This window comes from Amphibalanus amphitrite, unplaced genomic scaffold, assembly GCF_019059575.1.
Source record: "Amphibalanus amphitrite isolate SeventyFive unplaced genomic scaffold, NRLGWU_Aamphi_draft 001321F_arrow, whole genome shotgun sequence".
In the NCBI taxonomy this organism is placed as follows: domain Eukaryota; kingdom Metazoa; phylum Arthropoda; class Thecostraca; order Balanomorpha; family Balanidae; genus Amphibalanus; species Amphibalanus amphitrite.
Window position 1 is genome coordinate 68,814 of NW_024882814.1, and position 26,415 is coordinate 95,228.

The 26,415-nt window shown below is 59.9% G+C and overlaps 1 protein-coding gene across 2 annotated transcripts in view; it reads left to right on the forward strand.

The window, feature by feature from the left end:
• Positions 1-298: 298 nt before the first annotated feature.
• The window catches only part of LOC122372135 (dorsal-ventral patterning protein Sog-like), a 57,279-nt gene continuing 31,162 nt past the window's right edge, over positions 299-26,415 (forward strand). Inside the window, exons 1-2 of one of the 2 annotated variants that reach the window (XM_043349017.1) lie at positions 299-684; positions 26,153-26,256. In XM_043349017.1, the coding sequence (XP_043204952.1) occupies positions 543-684; positions 26,153-26,256 (246 nt within the window). In that variant the 5' untranslated portion in view covers positions 299-542. The remainder of the gene's footprint in view (positions 685-26,152; positions 26,257-26,415) is intronic. The other variant, XR_006254828.1, reaches the window with a different exon arrangement.

The window sequence follows — 26,415 nt, forward strand, 5'->3', positions numbered from 1 at the left end:
GCCGCACGCGCCGGCCACCCCTGACCTGCCCCGCTGACGGTGGGCTGACCGGCACACCATCAGGTGCCCACTGACCACACACCGACCAGCCGCCAGCGAGCGGCCATTCTTGTTAGCGGATGGTGAAAGACATCACAATCAATGGGAGCGCCCGGCAGATAAAACAGGAGCCGGCCTGTAAACCTTCATAAAACAGCAGATCGGATGCAGCCGGTGCAAGCAAATGGTTGACAAACAGGCCCTGGGGAGGGCGAGGGCCGGCCGGCCGGCGCGGCGGCGCGCCGGTGTGCCTCTCGTTGGGCGGGCGGCGCGTCCCCCGGACGCAGGCGCGCGGCGGCGTCCGAGGCTGTACTGCCCGGCCGGGTACATACGGCGGCGGGCCGCGGCGCTGGCCAGTGCCCAAGTGACGCCCGTCGCGTGCAGTGGCTGGTGCGGAGCGGTCGACGTGGAATGCCCCCGCGCCGACCCGGTGCTGCCACATCACTCGGCGAGCCTCAGTGAGACGCAGAGAGGGACACGGTCCGCCGCCGGACACAGCCGAGATGCGCCTGCCGCTGCTGTTTCTGCTGGCCGTGGCCGCCTGCGTGGCGGTCAGCGAGGCCAAGCCACGCCGCCGACCCAAACCGCCCATCAAAGGAGACGACTACAGCCGACCGGGCCGCCGCCGACACCGCAAGTCATCAGGTGAGTCCGACGGCCCTTAGTACCCCTTACACCCGTGTCCATCACCAGCACTCGGGAACATCCCGGGGCTGTCTCCGGGGGGGCCGAGCCGGGCCGGGCCGGTTCGGACAGCCAGTGGCGGTTGCACCAGCGAATGGTCGCGCCACTGACATCACGTTGGCCTTCTGACACCCTGTAAACACAGCGTCGCTCGTCGCTCGTCGGGTGACACCACGATCGGGGCTGACCTCCGAGCGGGCTGCCGGCGAGATGGTCCCGCCCTGCAGCTGTGGCCTCCCACCCCGAGTCGGGTCTCTGCGTCAGGGCAGTGACAGCTTCAAACCGGGAGCTCGCTTTTCGGACCTGACAGATGGACCGCCACTGTTATGTGGGTGGGCTGGCTAGACCAGCCCGGGTCCAGGTCCTGTTGGCTTCAAATCCCGTTCTCCCACACGTGTCTCGAGCTGCCAATTTAGACAAGATCAATGAGTCACACAACGACTTCGCTCTAACCTGCCAAACGTACCCAAAAATAGCCACTCTCGTGCTCCGTACGGCTGACATTGAACCTCATTTGCTGCACTTGGCCTCTTACAACAGGCAGTCCAGCAATCAGGCCGAGCCAATCCCTTCCATTCATTTATTATTTTCCTTTTGAAGCTGGCCGGAAGAGGCACCGTACCGTTTTCGAGCTTGCTATAACCGGCCGTTGGACAAACCACGCGATGCATTCGGACTGTCAGTCGCCACATCAGGCCGGTTTTATTGACCACTAACTTTTGCTGAGTCTGCGGCGACCATTCATTGGGCTCTTTCATTCATGTATCTTTTGTCGACGCTGCGCTGCGCCCAGACTGCCGAGAGACGCGTGCAGAGACCTTCGGGGCTGGGGAGCGGCTCAGCGCGGCCGTGCACACGGTCCGTCTTATTGAGATACGTCCCCCAACCGGAACCGTGTTTGATATACAGCAGAAAATACGGGCGATCCTTAAACAAATTATTATTTACTGTCAAGAAACATTTCCCATCTTGCCACCCAGGCAAGTTACTGACATGCAAAGAAAGGCGTATTTATTAAAAGACAATACAGCTCCTGAAATTTTCTGCTGTTCCCATCATTCAGCTAACATCAGAAATTGGGTGGCATATATGAAATATTTCTGTCCTGCCCCCGACCACCTTCATACGCCACACGGAGGCCCGATGCCTGTGCAACTGTTCGCTTGGAGGTCAGCGTTGTAACCCTTACCACCGTTCGTTTTGATCACTGAAATCGATGCGATCCTGTCCAGGATTTTGTTTCCCACCACATGAGCGACCAGAAATCGGTGCAGCGTTTGCATTGGACATCCATGCCGCCACGGTCAGCACGACACTTCTATCAGCAATGTTGGGGTTAGGGTTGGTTATCTCGCCGTAGCGGGGTACGGCCGTTCCGTCGAGCTGATTACGGTCGCAATGAAGTGCTTAGGGCAGCAAGAGCAGCAGCGCCTCAGCCGGTCGGAACCCACGGCCGGCAGCGGGCAGTCGAACACTGAGACACATCGAGCACCGTGAGACAAAGCCGAGGCACAGTGAAACACCACGAGACACGGTCAGACACAGTGAGACAGCGCGCTCTCGCTGAGAATCGCCGTCGCAACACGGTCCGAACAAAACGGCAACGGGCCGGGCGGCTGTGTTGCCGACCTGTCGTCGCTACCGCTCACACTACCAGCCTATGAATATTTCATGCGTGATCGCAGCTCCTCCCGCCGTCACGACGGCACGGGAGGGGTGTTCGGCGAGCGAGAGGCTGTGTCCAACCACCACTGATGAAAAGGGGACAGAGATGGTGGTCAGATGGCTCGGAATGGGGTGTAGTTCCCGGGGCGGACGGGTGAGGTCAGGGGAAGCAGCGCGCGTCGCGGCCGGTCCGGTGCCGGGTTTGCCGGCCCGGGGCTGCGAGCCGATTATACAGCGCACAGTAAATTTGGTGGGTGGTCTCGAGAAGATAGCGGTTTCGGTGCGTGTGTCTTATGATCCGCTTCCGGATGGTATGATCCGGGATTTCCTGTTGAATGTTGAGAGGGATTTCCATATAGGCTTAGGATATAGGCAGGTCTTACGGAATGTCCATCGCGACTGCCGGTAACGCTTATCATTTTCTCCCAAAAAGGAATTGGAGCTGGGAATAACATGAAAATGATATTTGTTTCGTCAACAAATTTGACTTGATAATGCATGCATGGAAACATGCAAAGGCTTTCGTGTTCTTACCACTGCGGACACAGCCTGTAGATACATCTAGATGAAAACATACCTATTTGGCATTTCCGTAACGCAAACTGAATAACAAATATGTCATGACAAATTCAATGTGACACATAGACAAAGAATTCAGTCTCATCATGACTAGATAAAATTCGTTCCGGCAGATTCTCAGAAAAAAAATACATGACGGAATGTCAGTTCCTGGACGTCAGTGTGGTTGAATCAGTTCCTTGCTTCATGGGACCGTCAGTAACCCGCAGCAGCAGATCCGTCGATTGTGCGTGGGCGCGTCGTGTCTCTGCAACTGCCTCTGCCCCAGCGACATACCACTCAATGAGAGAATCCATCAATATTCGACACATGGAGCTGAATACTTGAGAGGATTTCACAGTTTTATTGCGGTCGCGTTGTTGATGTCATAAAAGAGTTAACTTGTCCGTTGTCATAATTCCACGAAGGGTTGTTTTCACTGGTTGCACATTTTACTTATTTGGCCACGATTTGGCACTAAATCATGAATTATTTGACACGTATAAAGTAAAAGCATTAGATTGTGCTAATGAGTTAATATTTCATATCAGTCTAATAAACATCTAAATTACATGTTTTACACGGAGTAGTTAATCTTATTACAGCAAACATATGGCTAAGTTTAATGTCAATCACCATACAAATTACAAAGCCTATCTTTTATTCATGCTTTTAAACCCCTAAATTCAATTTTATTGATCACCCTCCGTCCTCATATCGAACACGTTTGCGGCGTTTCCCGCTTTTTATAAAGATATCATGAACCTAGCGTATCGACGAGTCCCTCATGCGCACCATACAACAAATCGATATCTGCCTAAAATGACCCGCATGAGGGCGGAAAGCTGCCATTTCGGAGCGACTGTCCCTTTTGTCAAAAAACTATATCGACTACACAGCATTCTCCGAACGCTCAGTTCAGCTCCCGAACCGTCCCAACTCCCTCAATGCGCCATCAGCGAGCCGGGGCCGGCGCCGCAGTCTCGCGGGCGTCATCAGAAGGCCGGTGACGCGCACCGTCCATCCATCACTCAATGATTGCAGTGTGTCCGGTGGCCGTAGCGGGACGACGGCAGCCAGACGATCGGAGAAACCGTCCGTCATCTATGGCGTGTCATTTCTGACCTGTCGCCGAGCATTCAGCGCGCTGTCTTCTGATCCACGACTGCGCCAGCTCGGTCGCTGTGCTCTCTAACCACATCGTTCCTTTGACCTGTCACTGCCTTCTGACCTATCCATGTGCTCCCTGCGGCCTCTCCTACATGCTCCGCACCTTGCCACCTCGTGCCACCTGCCGCGTGCGTCCGTCGACCGTCCGCCGCCGGTGGCGTCTCCGCAGACAGATACGTCTCCGCCTCCTCCGCTGCCGACCACCCGCGGCCCCACAGTCAACACACGCGTCCGTACGATAAAGCAATCAGTATTGACTCGGGAGTGGAGAGTTTTACACTACTGCACTCGCGCGCGCGCGCGCGCGTCAAATCGCGGCGTGGTCGAGTACGGCCGAGCACGGCGGCCACGTGCGCGCCACGCCACGTGGTACGGCTGGGCGGGAACTGGCGCGGTGTGAGGGGGTCCACTTGAGTGTGGTTTACCTACTGAGTGGTACTCTACGCTCTCAGCAAGACGATGGAGCGCGAACGGAGCATACGGAACGGATTGAGCGGATGAAATAACTGAAAGTTGGAATGGACTGTGCGGACGGAACGGGGCGGACCGAACGGAACGGCGGGAGCGGACGAAGCGGAGCGAGTTTCTCAGGGCCATTGGGTGCGGCGGCTGTTGCCGCCCAGGTGCAGACAATGAGGTGCAGCAGCGGCGGCGGCCGACTGTTGCGGGTTAGCCGGGTAATAGAGGTTTACGCCGGGCTGAGTGTGCCGCTCAAGTGGCCTCCTGTGGAGTGCCTGTTGCGGAGAGGCGCCGGTGGTCACCCATCAGCAGCCGAGCCGGGCCGACCCGCCGGCAGGCCGGGCAGGCGACGATGACGCTCACAAAACGGCCGGCTCCCAGCGCTGATGGGCCTTGCATGCATGATTAATACCGCCCTGCCTATCAGCTCCAGACTAATGTCAATGCCATATGCAACTCGCTCGCTCTCAGCCGCTTCAAACTAAAGCGCTGCATTCCACAAATACCGCAGCCTCTTGCATATTTGATCAACGCATTACAAGAGCGCGACATCGGTGTCCAGCCGACGGCGGCGAATTTCTGGCATGGTAAGCATGCCGCTTACCGACTGCCGCCTGGCCTTGTCTTGATTTATGCTTATAATAACGAAGAGCCATCACGCTATGTGGGCTGTAGAATTAGCGAGCCGGGTGCTCCGTTATTAACAATACACCGACTGCGCGCAGACAGTCACATGGCACAGCTCTGGGGCTGCGCGGCGCCACTCGTCTCGGGCCGGGACTTCGCAGAGGGCATGGTGGCAGGCAGCTCCTCTGTCCATCACATTCCTCTCACGAGCTCACAGAACCGACACCCGAGCCGACTCGGCAGTCGCTCGGGCCCATCCACGCGCTTTCTCAGTTTTCTCTCATGTGCGAGTAACGGGCTCCGGTGACTTCAGCGTTTAGCGCGGCGCGGCGCTGGCCGACCGGCTGGACCTCCCACAATCTGGGGTCGGACACGGGGAGGGGAAGGAGAAGGGACTGGGCGCCGGGCCGGCTGTCTACGCTGGGACCTTCCGGCGTCCATCCCCGGCGCCGCGCCGGCTGCTCACACCTCGCCCCTGGACCTCCCGGCCGTCCGTCCCCTGTCGCGACCCCCGGTAGCGGCCCCCCGCTGGGGGGATCAGACTCGCACCCAGCCGGGCCCGGCGGTCCCCACCGCAGCCCGTCGGCGGTCGGCGGCCCAGCGGCGCGGAACGGATCGGCGCGCACACAGAGAGCGACAATGGCTGCAGGTGGTACCGTTTGATTACCAGCTGGTAACGGCGTGCGACCACCCAGACACGCCGGGCGCGCTGGGAAATCGGCAGTCAGCACAGCCGGCACTGACGGCCGGCGGGTGGAACAGATCGGGTCTCGCCGGGTGGTGGCGATTGAGACCTCACGACGACGCCCCTTGTAACCGGATAGTGCAGATGTTGGAGTGGGTGCTGCAGCGGCAAAAACCGGACTGGAGCTGTTTGTTGTCCGTCCGGCGCCGCGCTGTGGTCTGATCCATCATCGTCACAGTCTGCCGACTCTGCGTGTCCCAGCCAGTTAGGGCAATTACATTGTGTTTTAACTCTCCGCACCTCATTACTCACTCGGTTGTTTATAATCTGAAAAGACTACCAGCGTTGCGTGTAAGTGTTAACTCCGCGCCAGCGTTGCCTGAGACAGAAGCATTCCATCTTAGTTGAAGTTCAACACTGAAACGTCTCCTTGCAATGCGATAAAAAGAGACACTGCTCTGAACACAAAGCCCGGCCCCTAAGCGGGGAGGCCCCTGCCCGTCTGCTCGCATGCGCGGGCGGGGGCTTATTAGGCGCTGTTGCGGCGCGGCGATTGGATCTGCGCCGTGAGGAGGCCACCAATCGACCGACGAAGGCGAACGGGTTAGTGGGCACCCGTAGCCGCCGGCCACCGTCTGCTACTGATATGGTTAATGTCTGCACTGGGGCCGCTGCTGTGTGGGGTCCGCCGGCGATCTATGACGGCGGCGGCCGCACGGCGGCGCCCGCGGCTCCCCTGCGCTCGTGAGACGACCGCAGGTGCGGGCCGATATCGGCATTCTGTGCGGACCGGACCGAGCCCGCCACACAGGAGTAGACACAGACAGTCGTGAGGCTTCTGACGCAACCTTCCGGGCCATCTGCAGCGCGGCTCGCCGGTCGGCCTGCTCTCTAATCGATCCCGTGTGCCGAACACGCGTCCGACACGGGAGCATGCATTAAATCGGACCGGACACGGGTCGCGGATGGTACTCAGGTGTGGCCGTCGTGCTCCGCACCGCACAGATCGGGGTCCGATCTTTACCACCCGGCCGGCCGGGACGGACGGAAAGGGGGCGCCCCGCGCTTAGTGCGCCTCGCACTGGATTCGGCAGGCAATCGTGTTATTCACCGAGTTCAGCAAGCGAACCAAAACCGCAACATTTCGAGCGGAGTAACTAAGTTCGAGGATAAGGCACGTGAGCGTTACGTGTCTGGCCGCCGTGTTGAGTTCAGCGAGCTGTCCAACTGCTGAGCTCATCGACACCAATGAGCTCACCGGCTGCCCTACCCTCTGCCGACCGAGTAGTGGGTACGTAGTAGTTTGGTGGCCCCTCCGCCCCGGTCATCGCCCCAGCGCGGCGCCCCCTGACGGGCCGCTATCGGCATCCGTCGGCAGCGGCGCGGCGCTCCTCTCCGGCCGGCCCCGACACCGACCCGGGGCCCTCGGAGCCTCCATCAGCGCGGCAGCCGAGCGTGGCAGGCGACGGCGCGGCTCGGCCCGACGGCCGGGCGGCTGAGAGAGTGGCGTCAGCCCTCGGAGCTGCGCTCGGTGAGTCTCCGCCGGGTTCACAGCCTCGCCCGGCTTCAGCTTCTGATGATGTCGACTCCCCGCGGCTGCTCTGCCCACTACTTTCGCCCGTTTCTGAGCAAAGCTCACGGCCGGTAATCACAGGAACGCCGGCTACTGTGTCCGAGGGTGGGTCGGTTGCCGCGCGGTGACGGGTTGCATTCTGCATCACTCACGCCGCCCCGCCGCGGGTACGGCTGGCACGGCCGGCGAGCACGGCTGGTACGGCAGGGGCGGGTCGGTCACCCTACACCGGACCGTGCAGAGCGCCGCCGCGCCGGTCAGTACCGTGTTTATGGTGCCGTATCGGGGGCCAACCGACCGCGGCTAGCCAGCGGCCGGGGCGGCGGCCCGCCACCGCAGAACGCCTCCGAACACCGGCAATGGATTCCGTGTACGCACGGCCGGACGCTTTCTAACGAAAGAGCATACTGTGCCTCATTCCAGCGGCGTTGGAGGCGCGGCTGACGGAAGGCCGTCAGATGCAGTTGAGGAAAATTGCCTCACATTGTGAGAATGCAATGAGTTGAAAGACAATGAGTTTCATGTCGCTAAAACTCCGTTGCGGCGGCGTGGAGCTGGTCCGTGATACTGTTCGGAGATGACATACTAAGAAGAAGAGATAATGTGGAAGAGATAGTAGGAGTTGGCAAAAGGAGAATAGGAGAAAGTGTAATGAAGGCACAGCGGAGGTCGTGGTCTGACGACAGACTTGTTGCTGCCAAAGCTAGGAGGCCCAGACGGTCACTGACTTCGCCGTCAATGTAGTAGGTCAGTGACTCAGGAGGTGACTCGAGGTCACCAGGTCACCGGACAGGTCACCAGGTCACCGAGATCGGCCACCGTGAGCTCGGTCACCGTACAACGGCCACCATAGCTGACGTGGAAAGCTACCGAACCGGCGTCAGGCCGGTCAGCCGAGCCCATTGGACTGAATCGAGCCAGCGGAGCCGACCCGAGCTGAGCTGAGCTCGACTGAGATGATACCTAAGTTGGGTGGAAGCTGAGTCAGCGGATGCGATACTGAGCCTTGGGAGAGCCACCCGTGTCCGTTGTCTAGGGTCCAGCGTCGAATGTCTTGTGTCCAATATCCGACCCACACCGAGACTATTTCAGTGGCCACTTACACCGAACTCTAGTTTGGTGACCTCTGAGCGTACCCTTCGGGTACTACCATCTAGGACGGCTGCTCACCTATGAAGACTGCTGTGCGACTTATCACAGCACCAGTTGCCGCCGCGCCGCTTTCTGGCCCGACGATGGCATCGATGTGGCACCTTTGCACTCACCAGCGCGGCGGTCAAAGGGACCCATACAAATCCATTCACTCAGTGTCGCGCCGGCTTCGTCTCTCCCCGACTGTCGCCGTCGCCGGAGTTCGCAGCCAAGCGGCTCAAACAGCTCAGTCATCTCGGCAATGAGAGCACAAATGCACCGCTCGCCGGCCAGTTAAAAGCCGGCTGAGAGGTGCTCACACCAGCCAGTCGTCTCATGCTGCGATTACTGTGAGTCATCTCGTGACTCGGCTCTGGAGGCAGAACAGAGCGACCCTCCAGGTGAACTGATGACGTATTTTCACCGGCGGAGGGTCCACACGAATGGACTCTGGACCAGGGAAGTAGCTTGTTGTGTCTCTGTGCAGACGGCCTGATTAGGGACCATCGCCATTGCAGGGTCTCGGCCGGGTCACGAGTGACGGCAGGTCCGTTAGATCCTCCTCTCCGCAGACCAAACAGCGGCGACGCGGGGCGCCGTTAGCGCCGTCCGACCGGCCGGCCTGTCGCCCGTTTATGCAATCCGTGCAGCTCGTCAGCAGCGTCCGTCCGTGGCGGCGCCGTGCTGACGCTGCCCGGCGCCCGACCCCACTGTGCGTGACCGTTTTTACACGGGCTAGTGTCGGGGGTCCGCCTCGGGCCCAGTCGTGGCGCCAACTCGCGTGTCACTGTGCGTTTTTCCCCGGGCGTAGGTTATGACCCCTGAGTCAACCACCGTCCATCAGGCAAAAGAATATCTGCTTTCCAACTGTTTGAAGTCATTCATTTCCAGTTACCGTAACCCAGGCTATCGGACAGCATTTTTGCGGTCTTTTGCTCTTTTCCTGCAAAACTAGTATGTCTACTTGTCGCGCCTTTCAGGGTGAGTGCCGAGCTGCTGATTAGCGTTTGACATTTTCATACGATTTACCCAACGCCGCCAAGTCAGCCCGCCGATTTGCTTCGATCGGCCCGCGGTGTTCGACGGCCCGGCTCGATTTAGTGTCTGCCGAGCGAGCCGCTCATTTGTCTCTCAGCAGGCCCGAATCGGCGCCTTTCAGAGCTCATTTATCGGCCGTACGGAGGGGCTGGCCCGACCGCCTCCGCTGCCAGGCACAGCTCAGATGCTGCTGTTTGTAATCGGTAATCACTCCATAGCGAACTCCCACATTGTGCGACTCCACCTCTCTGTCGCTCTGTCCTTCGGCGCTGTTTCCTCTGCTCTTCCCCATCCTCTGAAGGACGGCGCCTCCTCGGCAGGGCTGTCGCAGCCTCCCTGTCCGTCTTCTTCGGGCCGTGACGGGCGGCCAGTCACGTGACGCCAAGCCGTCACGGCCGTAACGGGGCGCCGCGGGGCCGGTCTGCCGTCATGCTGGCTGCAGACGGTGCCAGTTCGGGGAACCGGCGCGCGGACGTTTGTTTGGTATTCTTTCTGGTCATCTGGGCACGACGCGTCCGTACCCACACCAATGACAGTGTCCGGTTACAGTGAGCTGAGCTGCGACGCACAGAGCTGCGAGCGGTTGGCGAAGGAGAGGGGTAGAACGGAGAGACGGGGAGACTGGGGCGGAGGCGGGCCTAGCTAAGGCAGTGCAGAGGGATCGTTGCAATGTTGCAGTGGCGGCGTCCGAAGCCCTAGTCGCGTGCCGGTTCATGCCGCTCGTGCTGCCGCGAGCCATGCGGCTCCTGCCGCGGCGGTCGCTACTGGCACGAGTCGCCAGGAGCGCGAGGTATGCGCGACGCGGTGCGGCCGCTGCCAGCTCAGAGCCACCCTCTTGGCAACAGCGGCCGTGCGGCCACCACGCCGTTCCGGCCTGCGGCGCCGTTCTCGGGAACGGCAACGCTCCGAGCGCCCCCGGCACGGCTAATAGCGCGAAACGGAAACCCCCAGCCGACGCCGGCGCCGACGGCCGGCGCTGATGGGCCGCCGCTCACCCATATTGCCCTACAATGAAAATAAGCGCGCGCGCCGCGGCGCCGCGACCCCGCTGCCGTCTTTGATTAGGTGCTTGCAGCAACAGCAAACAGAGAACAGAGAACGAGCAAACAGGACGCTCGAGAAGCGCCGCACAGTGCCGACGGGCCCAGTATAAACAGTCGCGCCGGCCCGGCCGCCGATAGTCGGGATAACGTTTCAAATGTGGCCGGTATCTCCGCGCGGTCTTCCCTCGAAAATACGACCCCGCTGGTCCGCCCGCTGCGGCGTCTGTTGCATTGATAAACCACGCTGCAATGATCACTGGTCGGCGTAACGGTTGGTCGGCATGTGGACAGAGCCACAGAGCTGTAGACTGGCTGCCACCTTCATAGCGCGGCGGGACTTCGGGTGCAAGAGATGCAGTCTCTAGAATGGAGGACGCTGACCACTCTCGTAGCTGCGTCGGGTCCGTGTCCAGATGCAAAAAGAAGTGCAACCTCCGACCGCCATGAGAGCGTTAAATGCAGCGCGTGGGGCCTTGGACACCCTCCAAAGCCTGCGTGCCGGCGCAGCTCAACAGCCCACGACTCGAGTGGGCGCGGCAAGTCACAGTGTCACTGCTATCCGATGACCGACAACTGCTGGGTGCCACCACCGATGCGCTTCCGTCACCCCGAGAGGCCAGTCAGGACTACTGTCGGGCCTCTGCTGACGGCAGCAGCGCGGACGGTGTTAAATGACTCGTCTGTTGCGACTAGACGGGTTGACACTATGGGCGGTGGCGTACGATGTTCGCGGCGGACGCGGCGCTACCTCTCCAGTGGTCACGCATCAGTACGGGGGCGGCGCCGCCGGAACGGGCGTTAGGAGCTATCGCTCAGCGCCGAGGGCTGTCGGGTGAACGCCTGCAGTTTGGTCCACGGGTGGCAAAGATAGCGCGCAGTGCAGACATGAGGACAGGTGACAGAACAGAAAGTAAACCCCCTCCGGGAATCGGCAGCTGTGCAGCGCGACGAACGTCGTAGCCGGGGACTTCCCGCCAGCGTGCACGGTCTAGAGGCTGCATTTCACTGCAAGAATTTACGCCCATTCACTTATTTCAAATGCGGACGTTGATGTGATACTGCAGGAGCTGGCGGCGTATCTGGGTGAAACAACGCTACCCTCGCCTTTTTGGCCTGATTGACGAAGCGTCTGCGCAACATCCCCGCAGAAGGGCGGCTGAGGCCAGTCTGGGGCAGTGCCCGGTGCCGGGCTGCAGTTGGGCGCGCTGTTTTTGGTCGTCCTGGGCGGAGGTGTCAAACGATGGGCGCGGTGTCGAGGCGGTGTCGGGCGGTACCGGACAGTGTCAGCGGTGTCGGAAGGTGTTCCGCGACGCTGGGAGGAGGTGCGCGCCGTCGGGCCGCACGAGGCGGCGCGGGTGTCGCAGTCGTCTCAGGGCGGCGCTGCGGCGTCGGGTGGAGCAGCGCACCTGGCAGACCAGCCTGTCAGGTGGCGTGTAACCGACACCGCGCTGCTTGACCATGCGCAACACTTCTTGGAAGGAGTAGGTTCGGGGCGGCGGCTGATGGGCCGCCGCTGTCAGTCGCCGGTAACAGATGACCACTGTCGCCTCTGAGGTCGGCAGACTCGTTTCTGCGACCTGGAAACGGCACGGTGTCTGACACCTGGCCTGTCCCTCCGACCAGTGACCGGTCGCAACTGCGCTGTGCAGTGTTCAGCCTCGGAAAAGCCGACCTCGGGGGGCCACTAACAGCTTCAGCAATGCGGCGGTAGAGTCCCGGGGGACATTGAGATAGGCTGTTCTTTCCCCCTCCACAGTTCCATGAATACTACCAGACACATTATTCAGCCCCAATCAGCCAGCTCGCCGCACGGTGGTGAAGCAGCTTGCTTAGCATCTCATTATTACCTATGCTGTCATTGGTATGACGACGGCACCTTCCAGGCGGTTTAAACACATCACTCTTAGTCGACTTAACGGAGAGGCTTGACCGAGCTCATGGCTAATGAACCATAAAGCCGATTCGAAAGACGAGTTTATGCAACTCCCAGCGATGACTGGCAGAGAGACGGTATGGGTGTTGTATACGCCGCGGACTTCGAAAGCCACGTGTTGTATACGGCGATTTGAATAAATTGCCCATTAGCAGCTTCGTAGAACACTTGAACAAGGCTTAACGATGTAAACATCGAAATGTTATTAAGGATGTCGTCGAAAATCACCAATCGAGCGAAGATATGGCCAGTCTTTACTTGGATCGATGTCAAGGATGCAAAGAGCGCACCACTGAGCTGTCTGATATCAGTGAAACGGTCTGAGAGCCATGCACGGGAACCCGGCTAACAAATGCTAATCTGCCCTATCGCCACAATCAGCGTGTATAAACGAATTAATAACTGCAGCGCTGGCCTGCTGAGAGCCCCACGAGCAGCATTTGGAAGCCCATGACGTAATGGTAGCCTCCCCGCGGTCAACATGCCCAACAAAGCCCGTTTGTAATCCCCAGTTTGAATGAAGCTCAGTGAAGTCATTCGCCAGATCTGTTCACATTCCGTCGACTAGTCTCGCGGGTCGAGGCTCTCCCGTTTTCAGTGGCCGGACTGCCGGGCTGCCGGGCTGCCCGCACTGGGCTGTCCGCGGTCGCCGTCCGCGCTGACGGTTTGGGAGCGCGCCACACCGGCACCACCGACCGGAAGATCCTGTCCAACCCGTTTTGGCGTGCCCACATCCGGCGCCGCCGTGGTGCACGGTGAGCTCGGCCGGCGCGCGCCATCACCTGACGACGTCACCGTGCACGAGCGGCGCTGACGTCACGGGGGCGGCGCGCGCCCGCCCGGTGACCGCCCAGCGCGGGGTGCGGCGGCAGCGGCGGCGGCGGCGCCGGCCGGGCGGCGCGCCGGGGCGGGGTGCGCCGCCGGCACCGGGGCACGCCCGCCACCGCAGTCTGGTCCACCCTCTACTCTGGTCCGTCCGCCACCCAGGGCGATCACCCGAGCGAAGAGGTCAACCCCGCAAACACCCACGACCGCTTCTAAAAACTCCGCGCCCCGTGATGACGCCAATCGGTTGAGTTACTACGGCTTCACCGGTTTCGCCAATTTTCTCTGTCGTATTGGTGATTTTTGTTCTGGGAACGGGATGTGGTGACTGACCGCCGACCAGCAGACGGATCTGTCCCGTTGAAGTCACCACACGTCCTGTATTACATGTGATCTCTAGTTATAAAGAATGGCCAGCGGGGCTTGGTGATGGATCCGTTATATCCTAGAGCTACAACTTAGCTGTAGCAAGTCTCCACTGATGCCACGAGACTGTGCCACGAGACTGTGCCACTACCCCATGTCGTGAGGGCTAGTCTGGCGCTGCTGCGGTGATCTGTCATCAGCAGCCCCGATTATCGGCGGTAGGGTTGGCGATATACCTACTTCGGCCGCCCCGAGGACTCTCTACTGAATTACGGTCATCGTTTGAAGCCGCTATCGTTCCAAAAATCCCTTTCACCTCACTGCGAGCCGATTGATTGCATCAAATCAGCTATCTAGATCTTGTGCGGCACGTTATCATCAAGGAGGATAGCGGCAGCACGGAAGCGCTTTTCGCAGAATCTCCGGAAAGGATATTGAGCCAGCGGCCAGAACAGAAGCTTTGACTGAAAACTATTTAGCAAATTTGTCTCTTATCCCGCTTAGCGGTCACGCTCGCGGGACCGCCTCTTCCGACCTCGTTGATCGCAGATCAGCTGGCAGCGCAGCTACCTCGTGAAAGGCGCCGCGCCAATTTTAGCACGAGCGCGCCGGATTTCTTGGCGGCTGGAAATTCCAGGCGGTGTCGGTGTAGGGCCAGCGGCGCAGCGCGGCCAGCACCGTCCTACGGCTCCGCGTAAATCCGAGCGGCAGCCAGTGGCTGCTGACCTGCACGTTGGTGGCCTCTGGAGGCAGGAGCATCCGGCATTGCAGCACCGAATGTGTCGAAAGTCACCATTTCTCAGTCTGCAGGAAATGGATAGCCCTCAGTCATTTTTCACAGAGCCTGGACAAAACAAAACAGATAACAACCTAAAAATGTATTAACAACGTGCACTGTTTCAAAAATGACAAACTGCCACGCGATTCAGCTGATGCAAGACTCCATTATTTCGGTCTGGCACGTGCCGGGCTTCCCTGACCCTCCCTCCCGCAGGGGGAAGAGAGCACACAATATCCGAGTAACGGGCGGGGCTGTGGCACGTCGTGTGGGCCGCGTCACTGCCGGAGACACCGCCCAGACAATGGAGATTGTATCTGTCTCGATGAAGACGTCAGAATGGGGGCGGTCCGACAGTCGGGACGGCCGGCGTCAGCGGCGGACCGATGGGCGCCGCTTCACGTGGGGTCGGCCACTCACGGCAGTGACGCCCGCTGCGTCCCCGGACACGGCCTCTGAGACCTGAGCGGGCCAGAGCGGGCCGCTTTATTGGCGCTGTCCCGACTCCATCACCAGCGGCTGGCTGCAGGAATGCGATGGGTATCGAGGACAGCATGATGTGCGTCATGCGGGCACCATCGACAGCATCATAGGCCTTCAATCACCGCGTGATGTCACCGCCAGCCCCACAGGACCTCCCGCACCTCTGAGGTCCCAGAAGACTTCCCAGCCACCTCGCGGGCCCGTCGAAGACCTCCCAGTCAGCAGAGGTCCCAAAAGACTTCGCAGACACCCTGTACGCCTTGTAAGAGCCACTCGTGCTGCAGAGGTCCCGGAGGTCGTTATCCGGCAGTTCAGATGACTTCCAAGGACTTCCCAGTACCCCCAGGTCCTGGACGAAAATCTCGAAACTTCATGTGCGCCTCCAAATATCCAAGGCATCAATCGTCCAACGGAATCAGATCTGCACGCAGCGAGCCTCCCAGGCTCTCTGGCGGGGCCCCTCGGGTATCTCACGTCTACGGCAGCCGAGCATCTCCCGGCGGGTCTGGCCGGCCGTCTCGGAATGCGGCGCCGTGTCTGGAGGCGCCGACGTGCTGCGCCGCGTGGTCTTCATCAATGGGGCCTGCTGATCGGATCTGCGCTCCGTGCCGCGCCGCTCGGCAGAGGTGGCGTGTCGGACGGGCCTCGGCCGGCACAAAGCGAGCCGGCTGCTGACGGCGGATCGGCTCAGCATCGCTCAGCAGTCGTCAGCGCGGGCCGATCAGTGACGAGGGGCCAGCCAGGGTGCCGGCCGTCTGATAAGACAGGACGATTTTGTGAGAAATCGTTACATGGCTGTTTTGTCATGTATAAATTACAGGTTTTGTCAAGGACCTTCATCTTACTGAATTCGGTGGTTATGATATAAGCTCATTAATCACTCTCGAGTCTTGTGTTCAGCTTGGCACGGCAACATTTTCTTGTTGCATAATCTGCCAGAGAATCTGTGAACGTCGAGGTTATTATACCACAACGGCTGATTTTTATTTTCTGAGAACTACTTGAGAAGCGCATTCTTTAAAATGAATCACCTGAAGCGAATGTTGCGCCACAACTGGGCGATATGATCTCTCATCAGCGTGTCATGACACGGTGCTGAGTCGGCTAAGCCGTGTTTCGGTGACAGGAGACACTGACCCAGACCGTATACCGCCGGAGAGAGGGAGAGAGGAGGCGGCCGCGTCTGGTCAGCGCGGGGGGCGGGGAGGGCCCGCCGCCCGGGCGCCGGCTTTCACTGACCTGTCGACCGACCTCCGGGCCCGCCGACGCCGAGCGTCGCGCGGCGCCGTCGCGTCGCGCCGCCTCGCCATTTTTGCCGACGCTCTGGAGGGCGCTCGGAGGCGGCGAGGCGTTGGCGCGTTTTTGCGCGCGCCGAAGTGGGACACCACTGACAAAGGCGCAGGTTGGTGGTGCCGCACCTTGCACTCCATGCACCCCCTCCCCCCCCCCCCCGGGCACAGAGCTCACCCCGGACCGGGCGGAAGAGCGGGTCCGTCGCACCCATCCGCTCCGGCCAGCGTCGATCACGCCTCCAGCGTCGGACAGTGTTCTGGTTCACCCCGGAAGCTCTCACCGCACCTGATATTTCACCCCGACGCAAGGTGAGTCAGCTCGGCAGCTCACTTTTGGGGGCCACAGCAGGTGTCAGTGTTGCCAGCTGGTCACACTCGCTGCCGCGTTGGCGGGTGTTTGACTGTTCGGCGGCTTCGGAGTCGTGTTGGCTCCAGTGTCACAGACCACCGTCCCTGGTGTCATATCGCGTCACCCACCCGGACCGTTCTCGGGTGTCGGTGAGCCGAGGCGGCGTCACCACCACCAACCGAGCATCGCAACACAGACCAGGGGCGGAAATCCATCATCGGGCGTCAGTCATCAATCCAGTTTTTACGGCGCCCTTCCTGGTGGCGGCTGACACAGCAGCAGCGCGGTCCCCGACGGTCCCCGGACCCGCCGATGTGGCCCCAGCCGCGTCCGGAGCTGACGGAAGAGCGCTCCGAGTTGGCGCGGAAGCCGCCTCCGTCGGCGGCGCCTTTCCGCGCCGGCGGGCACGCTTGGCGCGCTGCCGGCGGACCAGGGTTGACGGTCGCGGGATGGGACTGTCCGAGATGGGCGGAGCGCCCGCCGCCGCTCACCGCCCGCTGCTAGCCCAACGCGGGCCGCCCAGATGATTGCACTGCAGACAGTCTAATAATGCAACAGCTCACGTGGGCGCGGTGACGAGTGTCGCGTTCCGAGGGACGCGTCGCCGGCGCCGCCCACCGCTCACGCGGCACGAGGCGCCGGCGGACCATCGTCGCCGGCGCCGTAGACGGTCGTCGTCGCTCGTCGCCACCAACGACCTTGGCGACTGGCCAGCGCGCGCGCGACGCCCGAAATAGCGCGCGGACGGCGGCCGTCGGCGCTCCGAGGGGCACCACGGAGACAGCCGGCCCTGTGTCACCTCGGGCGGCCAGGTCGGGTCGCCGGCAGACGGCAGCACCAGCCGGGTGCGCCGGTCTCAAAACGACCTCCAAACGCATACCGTACGATACATGCAGGGAGCAACAACTCTCGATTCTAGATTGCTCTTAAACTATTTTTATATTATGTGGGCTATTTAGGAACAAAAAGTTAAAATGTTTTCATAAGAAGTGGCGCTGAAATATCTTAAATTCAGCCCTGCATGAGGAGCGATGACGCCAGATGCTTTGGTTCATATTCATCTCAACCCAGAACGTATTCCATTCATTCTCGATACCGCGAGCTGAGCCGGGCACTGAGCCCGCTCCGGCACCGGAGACGGTGCCTCCGGGTTCACCTCCGGGCGGCGGCTCCGGCTCGTCAGCCCAATGTCGGCTATCTTTGAATGAAACCCTCGACGAGTGCGTGTCCCGCTTCAGTTTTGCTCATGATGAGGAAATAGCCTCCTTCGTCTGTCTGATTACAGAGATGGTTTTAATCTACCAAACCGAAAACAATGCCTGGCGGGCGGCCGCCGCTTGCGAGCCGCGGTACGTGGCCTCATCCGACGAGCGCTATCTGATGACGGGGTTAATAAGAAGCTGTCTCTACCCTCGCGAGTGGGCTTGTAAAATACAGTACGACGTTGCGATTACGGCATTAGTGCGATTATGTTGTTCACCGGCCCAGTTATGAGCCGGTAACACGACTTACGTCAAAAATGCCGCCAAACGCCCGGCATACGTATTCAGATTATCTTTCTGGCTGCCGGCCAGGCCGAGTCAGTTTCCAGGCATGTATGTGGGCTATGAGCATCTGAGCGGTATTTCCTGAAGCCGTTTATTTCCAGCATGTCGTGATAATTGGACAATGAGCGGCGCGCTGCCGACATGCAATCCGACAGAGGCCGAGGAGCCGGCGGCCGCCGTTCGTGTGCCGGCGCCGTTTGGCGGCCGCCGCCAAGGAAGGCGAGCCTCGCGCTCCAGAGTTCCTCACTGCCCAGGAAGGCGCACGTTCCCCCGCCGTCAACGAAGCCTGGTGGTCCGAAAGTGCCGAGTCCCCGTCGCCAAGGACCTGGAGGACGGATCGCGTGGATCGGACATGTCGCCAGAGTCCGGATCCGGCTCCGGCTGCGGCGCCCGCGGCGCTCCGACCAGCCATGCCCGGTGACCGACACAACTGGATCGCTGAATCGCATTTGCACCCTAAACGGCGCATATCAGCGGGCCGAGGCCGGAGCGGAGCGCCTGCTCGTGAGGTCCGTGTCGGTGCCTGGGAGCGGACCCGGTGTGTCGACACATGGTCATCGGTCATCGGTAACGGGCCGCCACGTGACGGTCGCTGACGGCTCGTGATGTGACAGACGTGCCCAGCTCTCCGTCTGCCCCCGGCTCAAACCGCTCGCGAGGACGCCACGCGCCGGTCTCCCGTATCATCACTCCTCTGTCGAATACGCATCGGTAGATCTGGCCAATAAAACATGAGGCCTGTCAATAAAACGCGAAATCTGGGCAGTAAAACGGAGCGAGGCGAGCAGTCGCCACGAGTGTGACCGGCTCTCCGTGAGGAAATGTCCGCTCTCCCGGCTGACCTCGCCCTGGACGGTGCCGCCGGGGCCGAGAGGGGGACCGGCCACGGCCGTGGCCGGCGCTGATCGGTTCTGAGAGCGGCTCGGGTACCTCTCGGCGCCCCTGGCGGGCCCTCTCGTGCTCTCAGTGCCGCGCCGAGCGTGCCCGTCGGCCGGGCTCGGCGCCAGTCTGTCCCGCCACGGCGGCGGCGCGCCCGACGGCCGATCGTGCCGCGCGCCGGCCGACTGCCCCGCCGGCTCATTGATGGTGACAGCGACGGTGACCGCCGGAGCGCCGCGTCTGCCGAGAACGTGCGAACGGCTCGCCGAGTGAGCGCGCTGAATGGCGGCGGCGCTGTCGCATTCGCATGCAAATGCCTCTGTGCCGCGCGGACAATGCAGAATTGCAGAGGGGTGCGGCCGCGCCGGGCGGCGCTCGACGGAGCGACGGCTAGCTTCCGGCGGGCACGGCTGCCCTCGGTGCACGGCGGCCGGTCGTGCCCGCGCCCTGTCCGGCCGGAGCGGGAGCAGGTCGGCCGGCAGTCGCAGCACGTGCCGCGAGGCGGCGGCGGACGCCGATCCGGCGCCCCACAGGTGCGCCGGCCGGGTGTGGCGGCGGCAGCGGCACGACGTCGGAATAGCTGAGTGACGCCGTGATCGCCACGTCACTGACGTCAGCCTGTCGCGTCAGCTCGTCACGTCATGAGACCGGTACATGATGGCCAAGCCCGGGACATCGTCACTGGGGAGAGGGGTCTCTGGAGGCAGCGGCGGGGGCGGACAGCGGCATGTGATTTGGTCCAGTCAGCAGCCAACCCCAACAGGTCCCAGACGACGCTCAGACAACAGCATCATCGGGAGGGCAGCCAGATTGGCGAGTCCCCGTCTGGGCTATCTCGCAACCAGCTTCCGATCTAAGTGATTCAACAACGACAAACTCCGCGTATTGTTCATGATGCCCGACCTCCACGGATTTACGTCAGCGAAACACAGGCAGGTGTTTTGATAAGCACGTTCCCATCCGGCGTGCTGACCGGCGGTAAACACGGAGGGCACTATTCACAACCAATCACACCCACAGAAGAGCCCCTCTCTCGATCCCCTGCTCGCTCAACTACCTCAGCGCGACGCGCAGTACTGCGTAGCATGCTCGATTCGTTTATGATGCTGACAGCGACACGCGTCCATCTATAATACTACGAACGCGACACCCTGAGCCGCGCGTACCGCCTCTGGTTTTCGCCCGATATGGCGCGCGCCCGGCCGCGCTGTCGCAGCCAAGGGATGGCGGCCATTTATAAACCGGGCGGCGGCAGCGGTCCACCCTGCTCGCTGAAGGTGGTTACGGAATCAGCGCGGTGCCGGCCCTGGTCCAGCGGATCCAGCCCCGCGGCCCTGGCCCACTGGCGCCCTGCCCCTCGGCGTCGCCAGTGGTCACAAGACCGGCCGGGTGGTCCACAGAGCTGCCAGATGAGCTGCCGTTGCAGCCAGGTGAGCTGGCAGGTCGCGCCGTGTCACGTGAGTGGTGCCGGCACGGTGTCGCGGCGGCGGTCTTTTCTCGTCGCTGGCGCCGCTCCGGCGGGATGATCACTCCGATCGGCACCGCTGCGGGCCATCGAAGGTCATCGGGCAGACTGACCGCGCGCCGGTGCCAAATTACAATCACCTGACATGTCGGTCTGTGGCTGAAATATACACCTAACGGCCATATATCGTCCCGGCGTCCACCCATCCCCGTCCCGGGGCCATGTCATCACCACACTCGGTGCCCAAAAAGGGGCGGCGCGGCACCACGCCACCGCTGTCCACTAATGCGCCGCCAAGGCTGACGGCGCTCCACGACCGGGCCGTCTCGCCAGCACCTGATGCAACTCCGAGACACGGGCCGTGAGGAGGCAGCGCGGCGGTTCCGTCTCCGGCGGCCCGGCGTGCCGCGTGGGAGGGCACAGGTGTGCCGGCCGCCCCCCGAGCTGCCGGGACGGCTGCCCGGCGCCGGCGGTGACGCCAGCAGAGGGTCATTGTCGGGCACGTGTCCAGATACACGTGCTCGGCTGACGCCACGCCCCCTCACAGAGACTCGCCGAAGTGTCAGGGATAGTCTCCAGTTGTGAGATACCATTACTCCGCCGTGCATATTCTCAGCCTCTCGCTCGTCCAATCCTACAGCCGCCCGCTCGCTCGCTCTCTAGCTCGCTCGGTCGTTCAGTTCGGACTCGGTCCGGCAGCGCGGCGCCGTGGCCGCCGCCTCGGTCCGGCGCCGCCCGCGGTGTCGGGTTCCCGCGCCGTGTCAGCGCGCCCTGCAGCTCATGGGCTGCTGAGAGAGCTGCCAGCTACGCTGGAGAGCTCCGCTGGGAACGGCAGACCGCCGGCTCGAGCGTGGGAGCAGGCGGAAGCTGTCAACCAGAACCGGCCAGTGGATTCGTCAGGAGAAATAGACACGGCGACCGGCTAGACTGTTGATAAGAGGAGCTAATACGAACGTTTATCAAAGAAAAGATTCGTAGCTTAGTTGCAGTCGCTCAAGTCATCAGATTCAAACAGCTTTGAACCATAAAAAAGGAATTGTTTGGTCAGTTAATTCAACGTTTCATCCTCCAGCTTGATGAACTTCCTCTCTCTTTGAGCTGAGCTTCCATTCATCTCCTCCCCCGTGTCGGTCATTGCGCCCTGACCTCTGGGGCTCCTCTGTGTGTTGCCGCCCTTCCGGCCACCCGGCTCGGCGCCGCGCCAGGGTCCGCCGCTCACCGACAGCGCGCTGTGGCCTCCCGACTGAGTTGTGGCCGACGGAAGGGGCGGGCGAGCACCTCCCACTGTGAGGTCAGCGTCGGCGACCCGGCGCTCCCTCCCACTGCCGCCGCCGCCGCCGCCGCGCCGCCGCGCCGGAAGTTCTGCTCTGGGCGGCCAGCTTTTGGCGACTCCGCAAGGTGTTGGGCGGTCCTAGACAACTCTGGGCGGTGTTGGACATCTCTGAACGGCGCTGGGCGGTTCCGTACGGCTCTGGACACTGTCCAGTGGACAGCTCTCGGCGGCGCTGGGCGTCTACGGGCGGTGCTGGGCGGCGCGGCCAGGTATCGATGTTGATATGCGCGGCCCGTGCCGCTGGTGTCGGGCGAACATGAGGTTATGTTGCCGGCCGCCGCCCGTTCTGCCAGTCACGCTGCCCGCGCCGGTCGTCCGGGGTCGGTCAGCGCCGGTATGTGTAGTACCCCCGGTGTCTAGATTTGGATGAAGCGTCCCTACCACGCCCCTCGCACTACCAGGTGTCGTCGGAGGGGTCCGCACGCCATAATTAGTGGTCCCATTCACCCCAGCACAGATGCCACCGTAAGTGGTCTGAACGATAGCTCGCCTCCTGTGCACCGCGCTTTGCAGGTGTGTCTGGCGTATGATACCGTCTGGGTTGGTCGGTAACTAGGGGAGGAAGTCGGAGCGGGACTAGGCGGGGCGGGGGCGGCCGGATGACAGCTCCGTCCGGCGGCGGCTCAGATCGACCGACAACTGACACGGCGCAGGTCTGCGTCACGTCACCGCCGCACGCACACGCCGCCCGTCACAGTCGGCCTGCAGAGTGACGCCGCGTCCGTGACGCATCATTACCCCGCGTGACAGCTGCAGTGGACGCGACGCTGATTGGTATCGACCAGAGTGACACTAACCGTCAGCGCGAGCACGAGTTGACACCGTGCGGTTAATCATTTGACCGATCATCCATTTACCAGCACAGACGTCAATCTGCCCGACACTTTTGAATGCACACGTCATGTTTAAGTCAGCGTTTCGTATTTCAAACTGTGTATCCAGATAAGGGTTTAAATATTTGACAGGTTGTATATTCATATGTCGCTGATATTTTACTCAGACGAGACAGTTCCGGGGATATCAGTTAGCACTTGTCACGAGTTCTTTTCGCTTGGATGAGGAATGACGCCGTTTCTGGCGGACTCACGCAGACCTCACAAAATACCCGTGGGATGAGCATCTATAGACACAAAACTGTCCTTTTTAGGCAGTCCGATCCTCGAACGAATGAATGAACCAATGAACCGAATTATTCCTGAAATTTATTGTCGAAAACCAATGAAACAAAAAGAAATATCTGAACTCATGGACAATAACACCTAACAGCATTTAGTTAAGAAAGAAATATTCGCCTCCACCGCTGTGTCCATTGTGCGATTGATTAGTTTAAATATTTTTGCCGCTTATTTTAGAAACATTCAGACAAACAGCACGGACATATCGTTAACTGTACTTATAGTAAACTACATACACCTTGCGGTGTCCCCGTCATCCTGCCATCCATCTCGGGGGCAGACGGTGCACGCTGCCAATGAATGACACGACCCGACCGCCATGGCCGACTCGGTGCTTCGAGAAACTTAGGAGACATGTCTTGGCTAGTCGCCGTGGCACCTCTAAGAGCATTAGCGACCGCTGTAGTGGCATCTCATTGCCTTCGCCTGCAAAGTGAATTTGCAATCACGATCGGCTCATTATACTGTGGCGCCGTGACACGTCGGCCGGTCAAAGTCATCGGGCCTGATCTGCCGGCTCCGCTGTCGGCGGCGACCACAGAGGGGGGGGGGGGGGGGCTCGTAAATACCCACATATCCAGCCACCGAGCCCCGCTGGGCTCGCTCGGGCGATGCGTCGCTGCGCTCGCGCGCCTTCTGTCCCCGCGCGCCGCGCCTTCTGTCCCCGCGCGCCGCGCCGCCGCGCACTGCGGCACTGCGGCACAGCCTATCCGGCGGCCGGCAGGCGGCGGCCGGCGCGGCGCGGCGCGCGACCGTGCGTGGGAAGCACTGACGTCATGACAGACCCGTGTCACCAGTTAGCACCGCCCGCGCGACAACACACTTGGTCAACAGAGCACGGGCGGGGCGCGGGCGGCCGGTGGCCGGCTGACACTTGGCTGTCAAATAAAAACGGTTCACGAGGTTCTTCAAACGAATCTAAAGTGCCGACCGGCTCGTTCAATAGGCCGTATAAATGAAATGCATGAATGGGCGAGGAAGTGTGCCATTTTAATCACCACGCCATGCGGTGCGTAAATCACCCATGTTCATTGTTATTTTATATCAGTGCTAAAAGTGTCATTAAGGCGCCGACTGGGTGGTCTAAGATTATTTATTTTTGCATTCGAAAGATTTCGGTGCAGCAGCTTCCTCCATTTGGACCAAATCATGTAAGTATTGGATACATAATCGCCCCTGTCAAATAGGTTAAACTGGCAACCATGCTCTATGTCAGAGGCAGCCTGTGGCGCGGGTGACGTCAGTGACTGAGAATAGCCAGAACCTGCCCATCGGCCGTCTAACCATATGCAGCGTCCCAGTTGCATGGTCAACACGTGCTGGCCGTTCGATTAGTATGCGGTACGCTGACATTCGGACCGCCGAGCTAAATCCAAATCCAAATCCAAATCCAGTGTATTGAGGTCTCCATTTAAATGGCTTTTCAGCCCTCTCGTCGTGTACATACAAGTATTAAAATTCGCTGACAAACACGTGAATCATTACGCAGTACGTACATAAAAGGCTAAAATCAACGCAATAGCGAAACACTAAACACCGAAAGAAATAAAAGACATCTAAAATACATGGTTTTTCATCCGCTGCCGACCCCGCCAACGCTGTTCCACGTGGACACAGATCTGTAAGGGAAACAGCGCCTCGCTCGCTCACTCTTAATTTTAGGTAGCTCCAACTGATGTCCGTGGGAGCATCGGGTGTGTCTCTGTGACACGTCCGAGCGACGCTGTACAACTTGGGCCAGTGCAGGCGGCGCGTCAAGCGAGACCAGCCTTTGTATAAGAGCCACATCCCGTTTCTCAAGCATGCCCTCGAATCGCTGCCATCCAAGCGCCTGCAGAGCAGGAGTGACGTGCTGCCGTCGGGCCAGTCCTGTGACGACACGTGCCGCAAAGTTGATCGCCTTCTGGATACGGTGCTTTTGGGAGGCAGTACATCCTCCCCACACAGTGCAGCAGTAATTGATGTGCGGGAAAACGAGCGCCTCAACCAGCAGCTTCTTAGTCTCGTATGGCAGTTTGTGTCTCAACTTGGACAGCCCGATCAGAACAGAGTAGCAGCGGCGGATCACCTGTGACACCTGCCTCTCCCATGTAAGTGCAGAATCAATGAATACTCCAAGAATTTTGGCGCACGGGGAAGGTGAGATTTCGCTGTTTCCGAATTTGATAGAAAAATGGTGCTCAAGTTTTTTCTTTTGTGACTTGATGATCAACAGCTCAGTTTTACCAGGATTTATCTTTAATCTATTTTGCGTATACCATTTGAGCGCCAGTTCTAGCGTGTCTTCGACTCGCTGTTTTAGAGTGGTAAAGTTTTCGACAGCATCAGAATCTAAAAATTGCACGTCATCGGCATACATTACTTGTTTTCCAAAAGGCAAGTGTGATTCAAGGTCGTTTGTAAAAAGTGAAAACAATTTCGGGCCCAAAAGCGATCCTTGGATCACGCCATGTGTCACAGGCAACTCCCCGACGTCACTACCCTGGATTCTCTGGGTCCTACCACTCAGCCAGTCAGCAAACCAATGTTCATCAATACCATACCATCCTAACTTGTCTATCAACCTGACATGTTCTACGCTATCGAAAGCCCGAGATGTGTCAGCAGCCAGTAAAGTAGTTATGAGCCCGTTTTCCATACTAGTGGTGATAAAGTTAAACGAATCAATCATTGCTGTTTCAGTTGAGTGTCCAACGCGAAAGCCGTGCTGACTTGCTACATTATCAGCTCGTGCAGCTCGCTACATTATCCAGAACCGCGGCTCTGTGGCCGGCCCGAGCAGCTCCGACCCCAGCGGCCGCCGGGCCGGCACACTTCCCGATATTTTGGAGGTCACACGGCGGGTGCTTGCAATTCTGTTGATGTTGCTGTTCAGTGCGCTTCTGTCAGATTACTCGCCAAACATTATTTCACTTTTTATATTTGCGTTAATCAATTACTACCACATTCAGTCAAACAAATGCTCGACACCACCAACCACCAAGTTCATGTAGCCAGATATAAAATACGGAAACCGGTAGCCATCGTCTGACATCCCGCTCCTTCTCCGTTTCAGTGTGCCACTTCGGAAAGCAGACCTACGAGCTGGAGGCCATGTGGAACCCCGACCTGGGCTCGCCGTTCGGCGTCATGTACTGCGTCCAGTGCGAGTGTGTACCGGTGAGTACTGCGTCACATACTGCGTAATCGTGATGTCATAGTGACGTCACGTTACGGTGCCGTGCCGCGGCTGTCACGTCCTGTCCGTAACCGCGCCGCCGTGGTCGGTCTGTTAGGTGCCTGATATGCCGACCGCTTCCTTGCTATGACGTGCAGGTA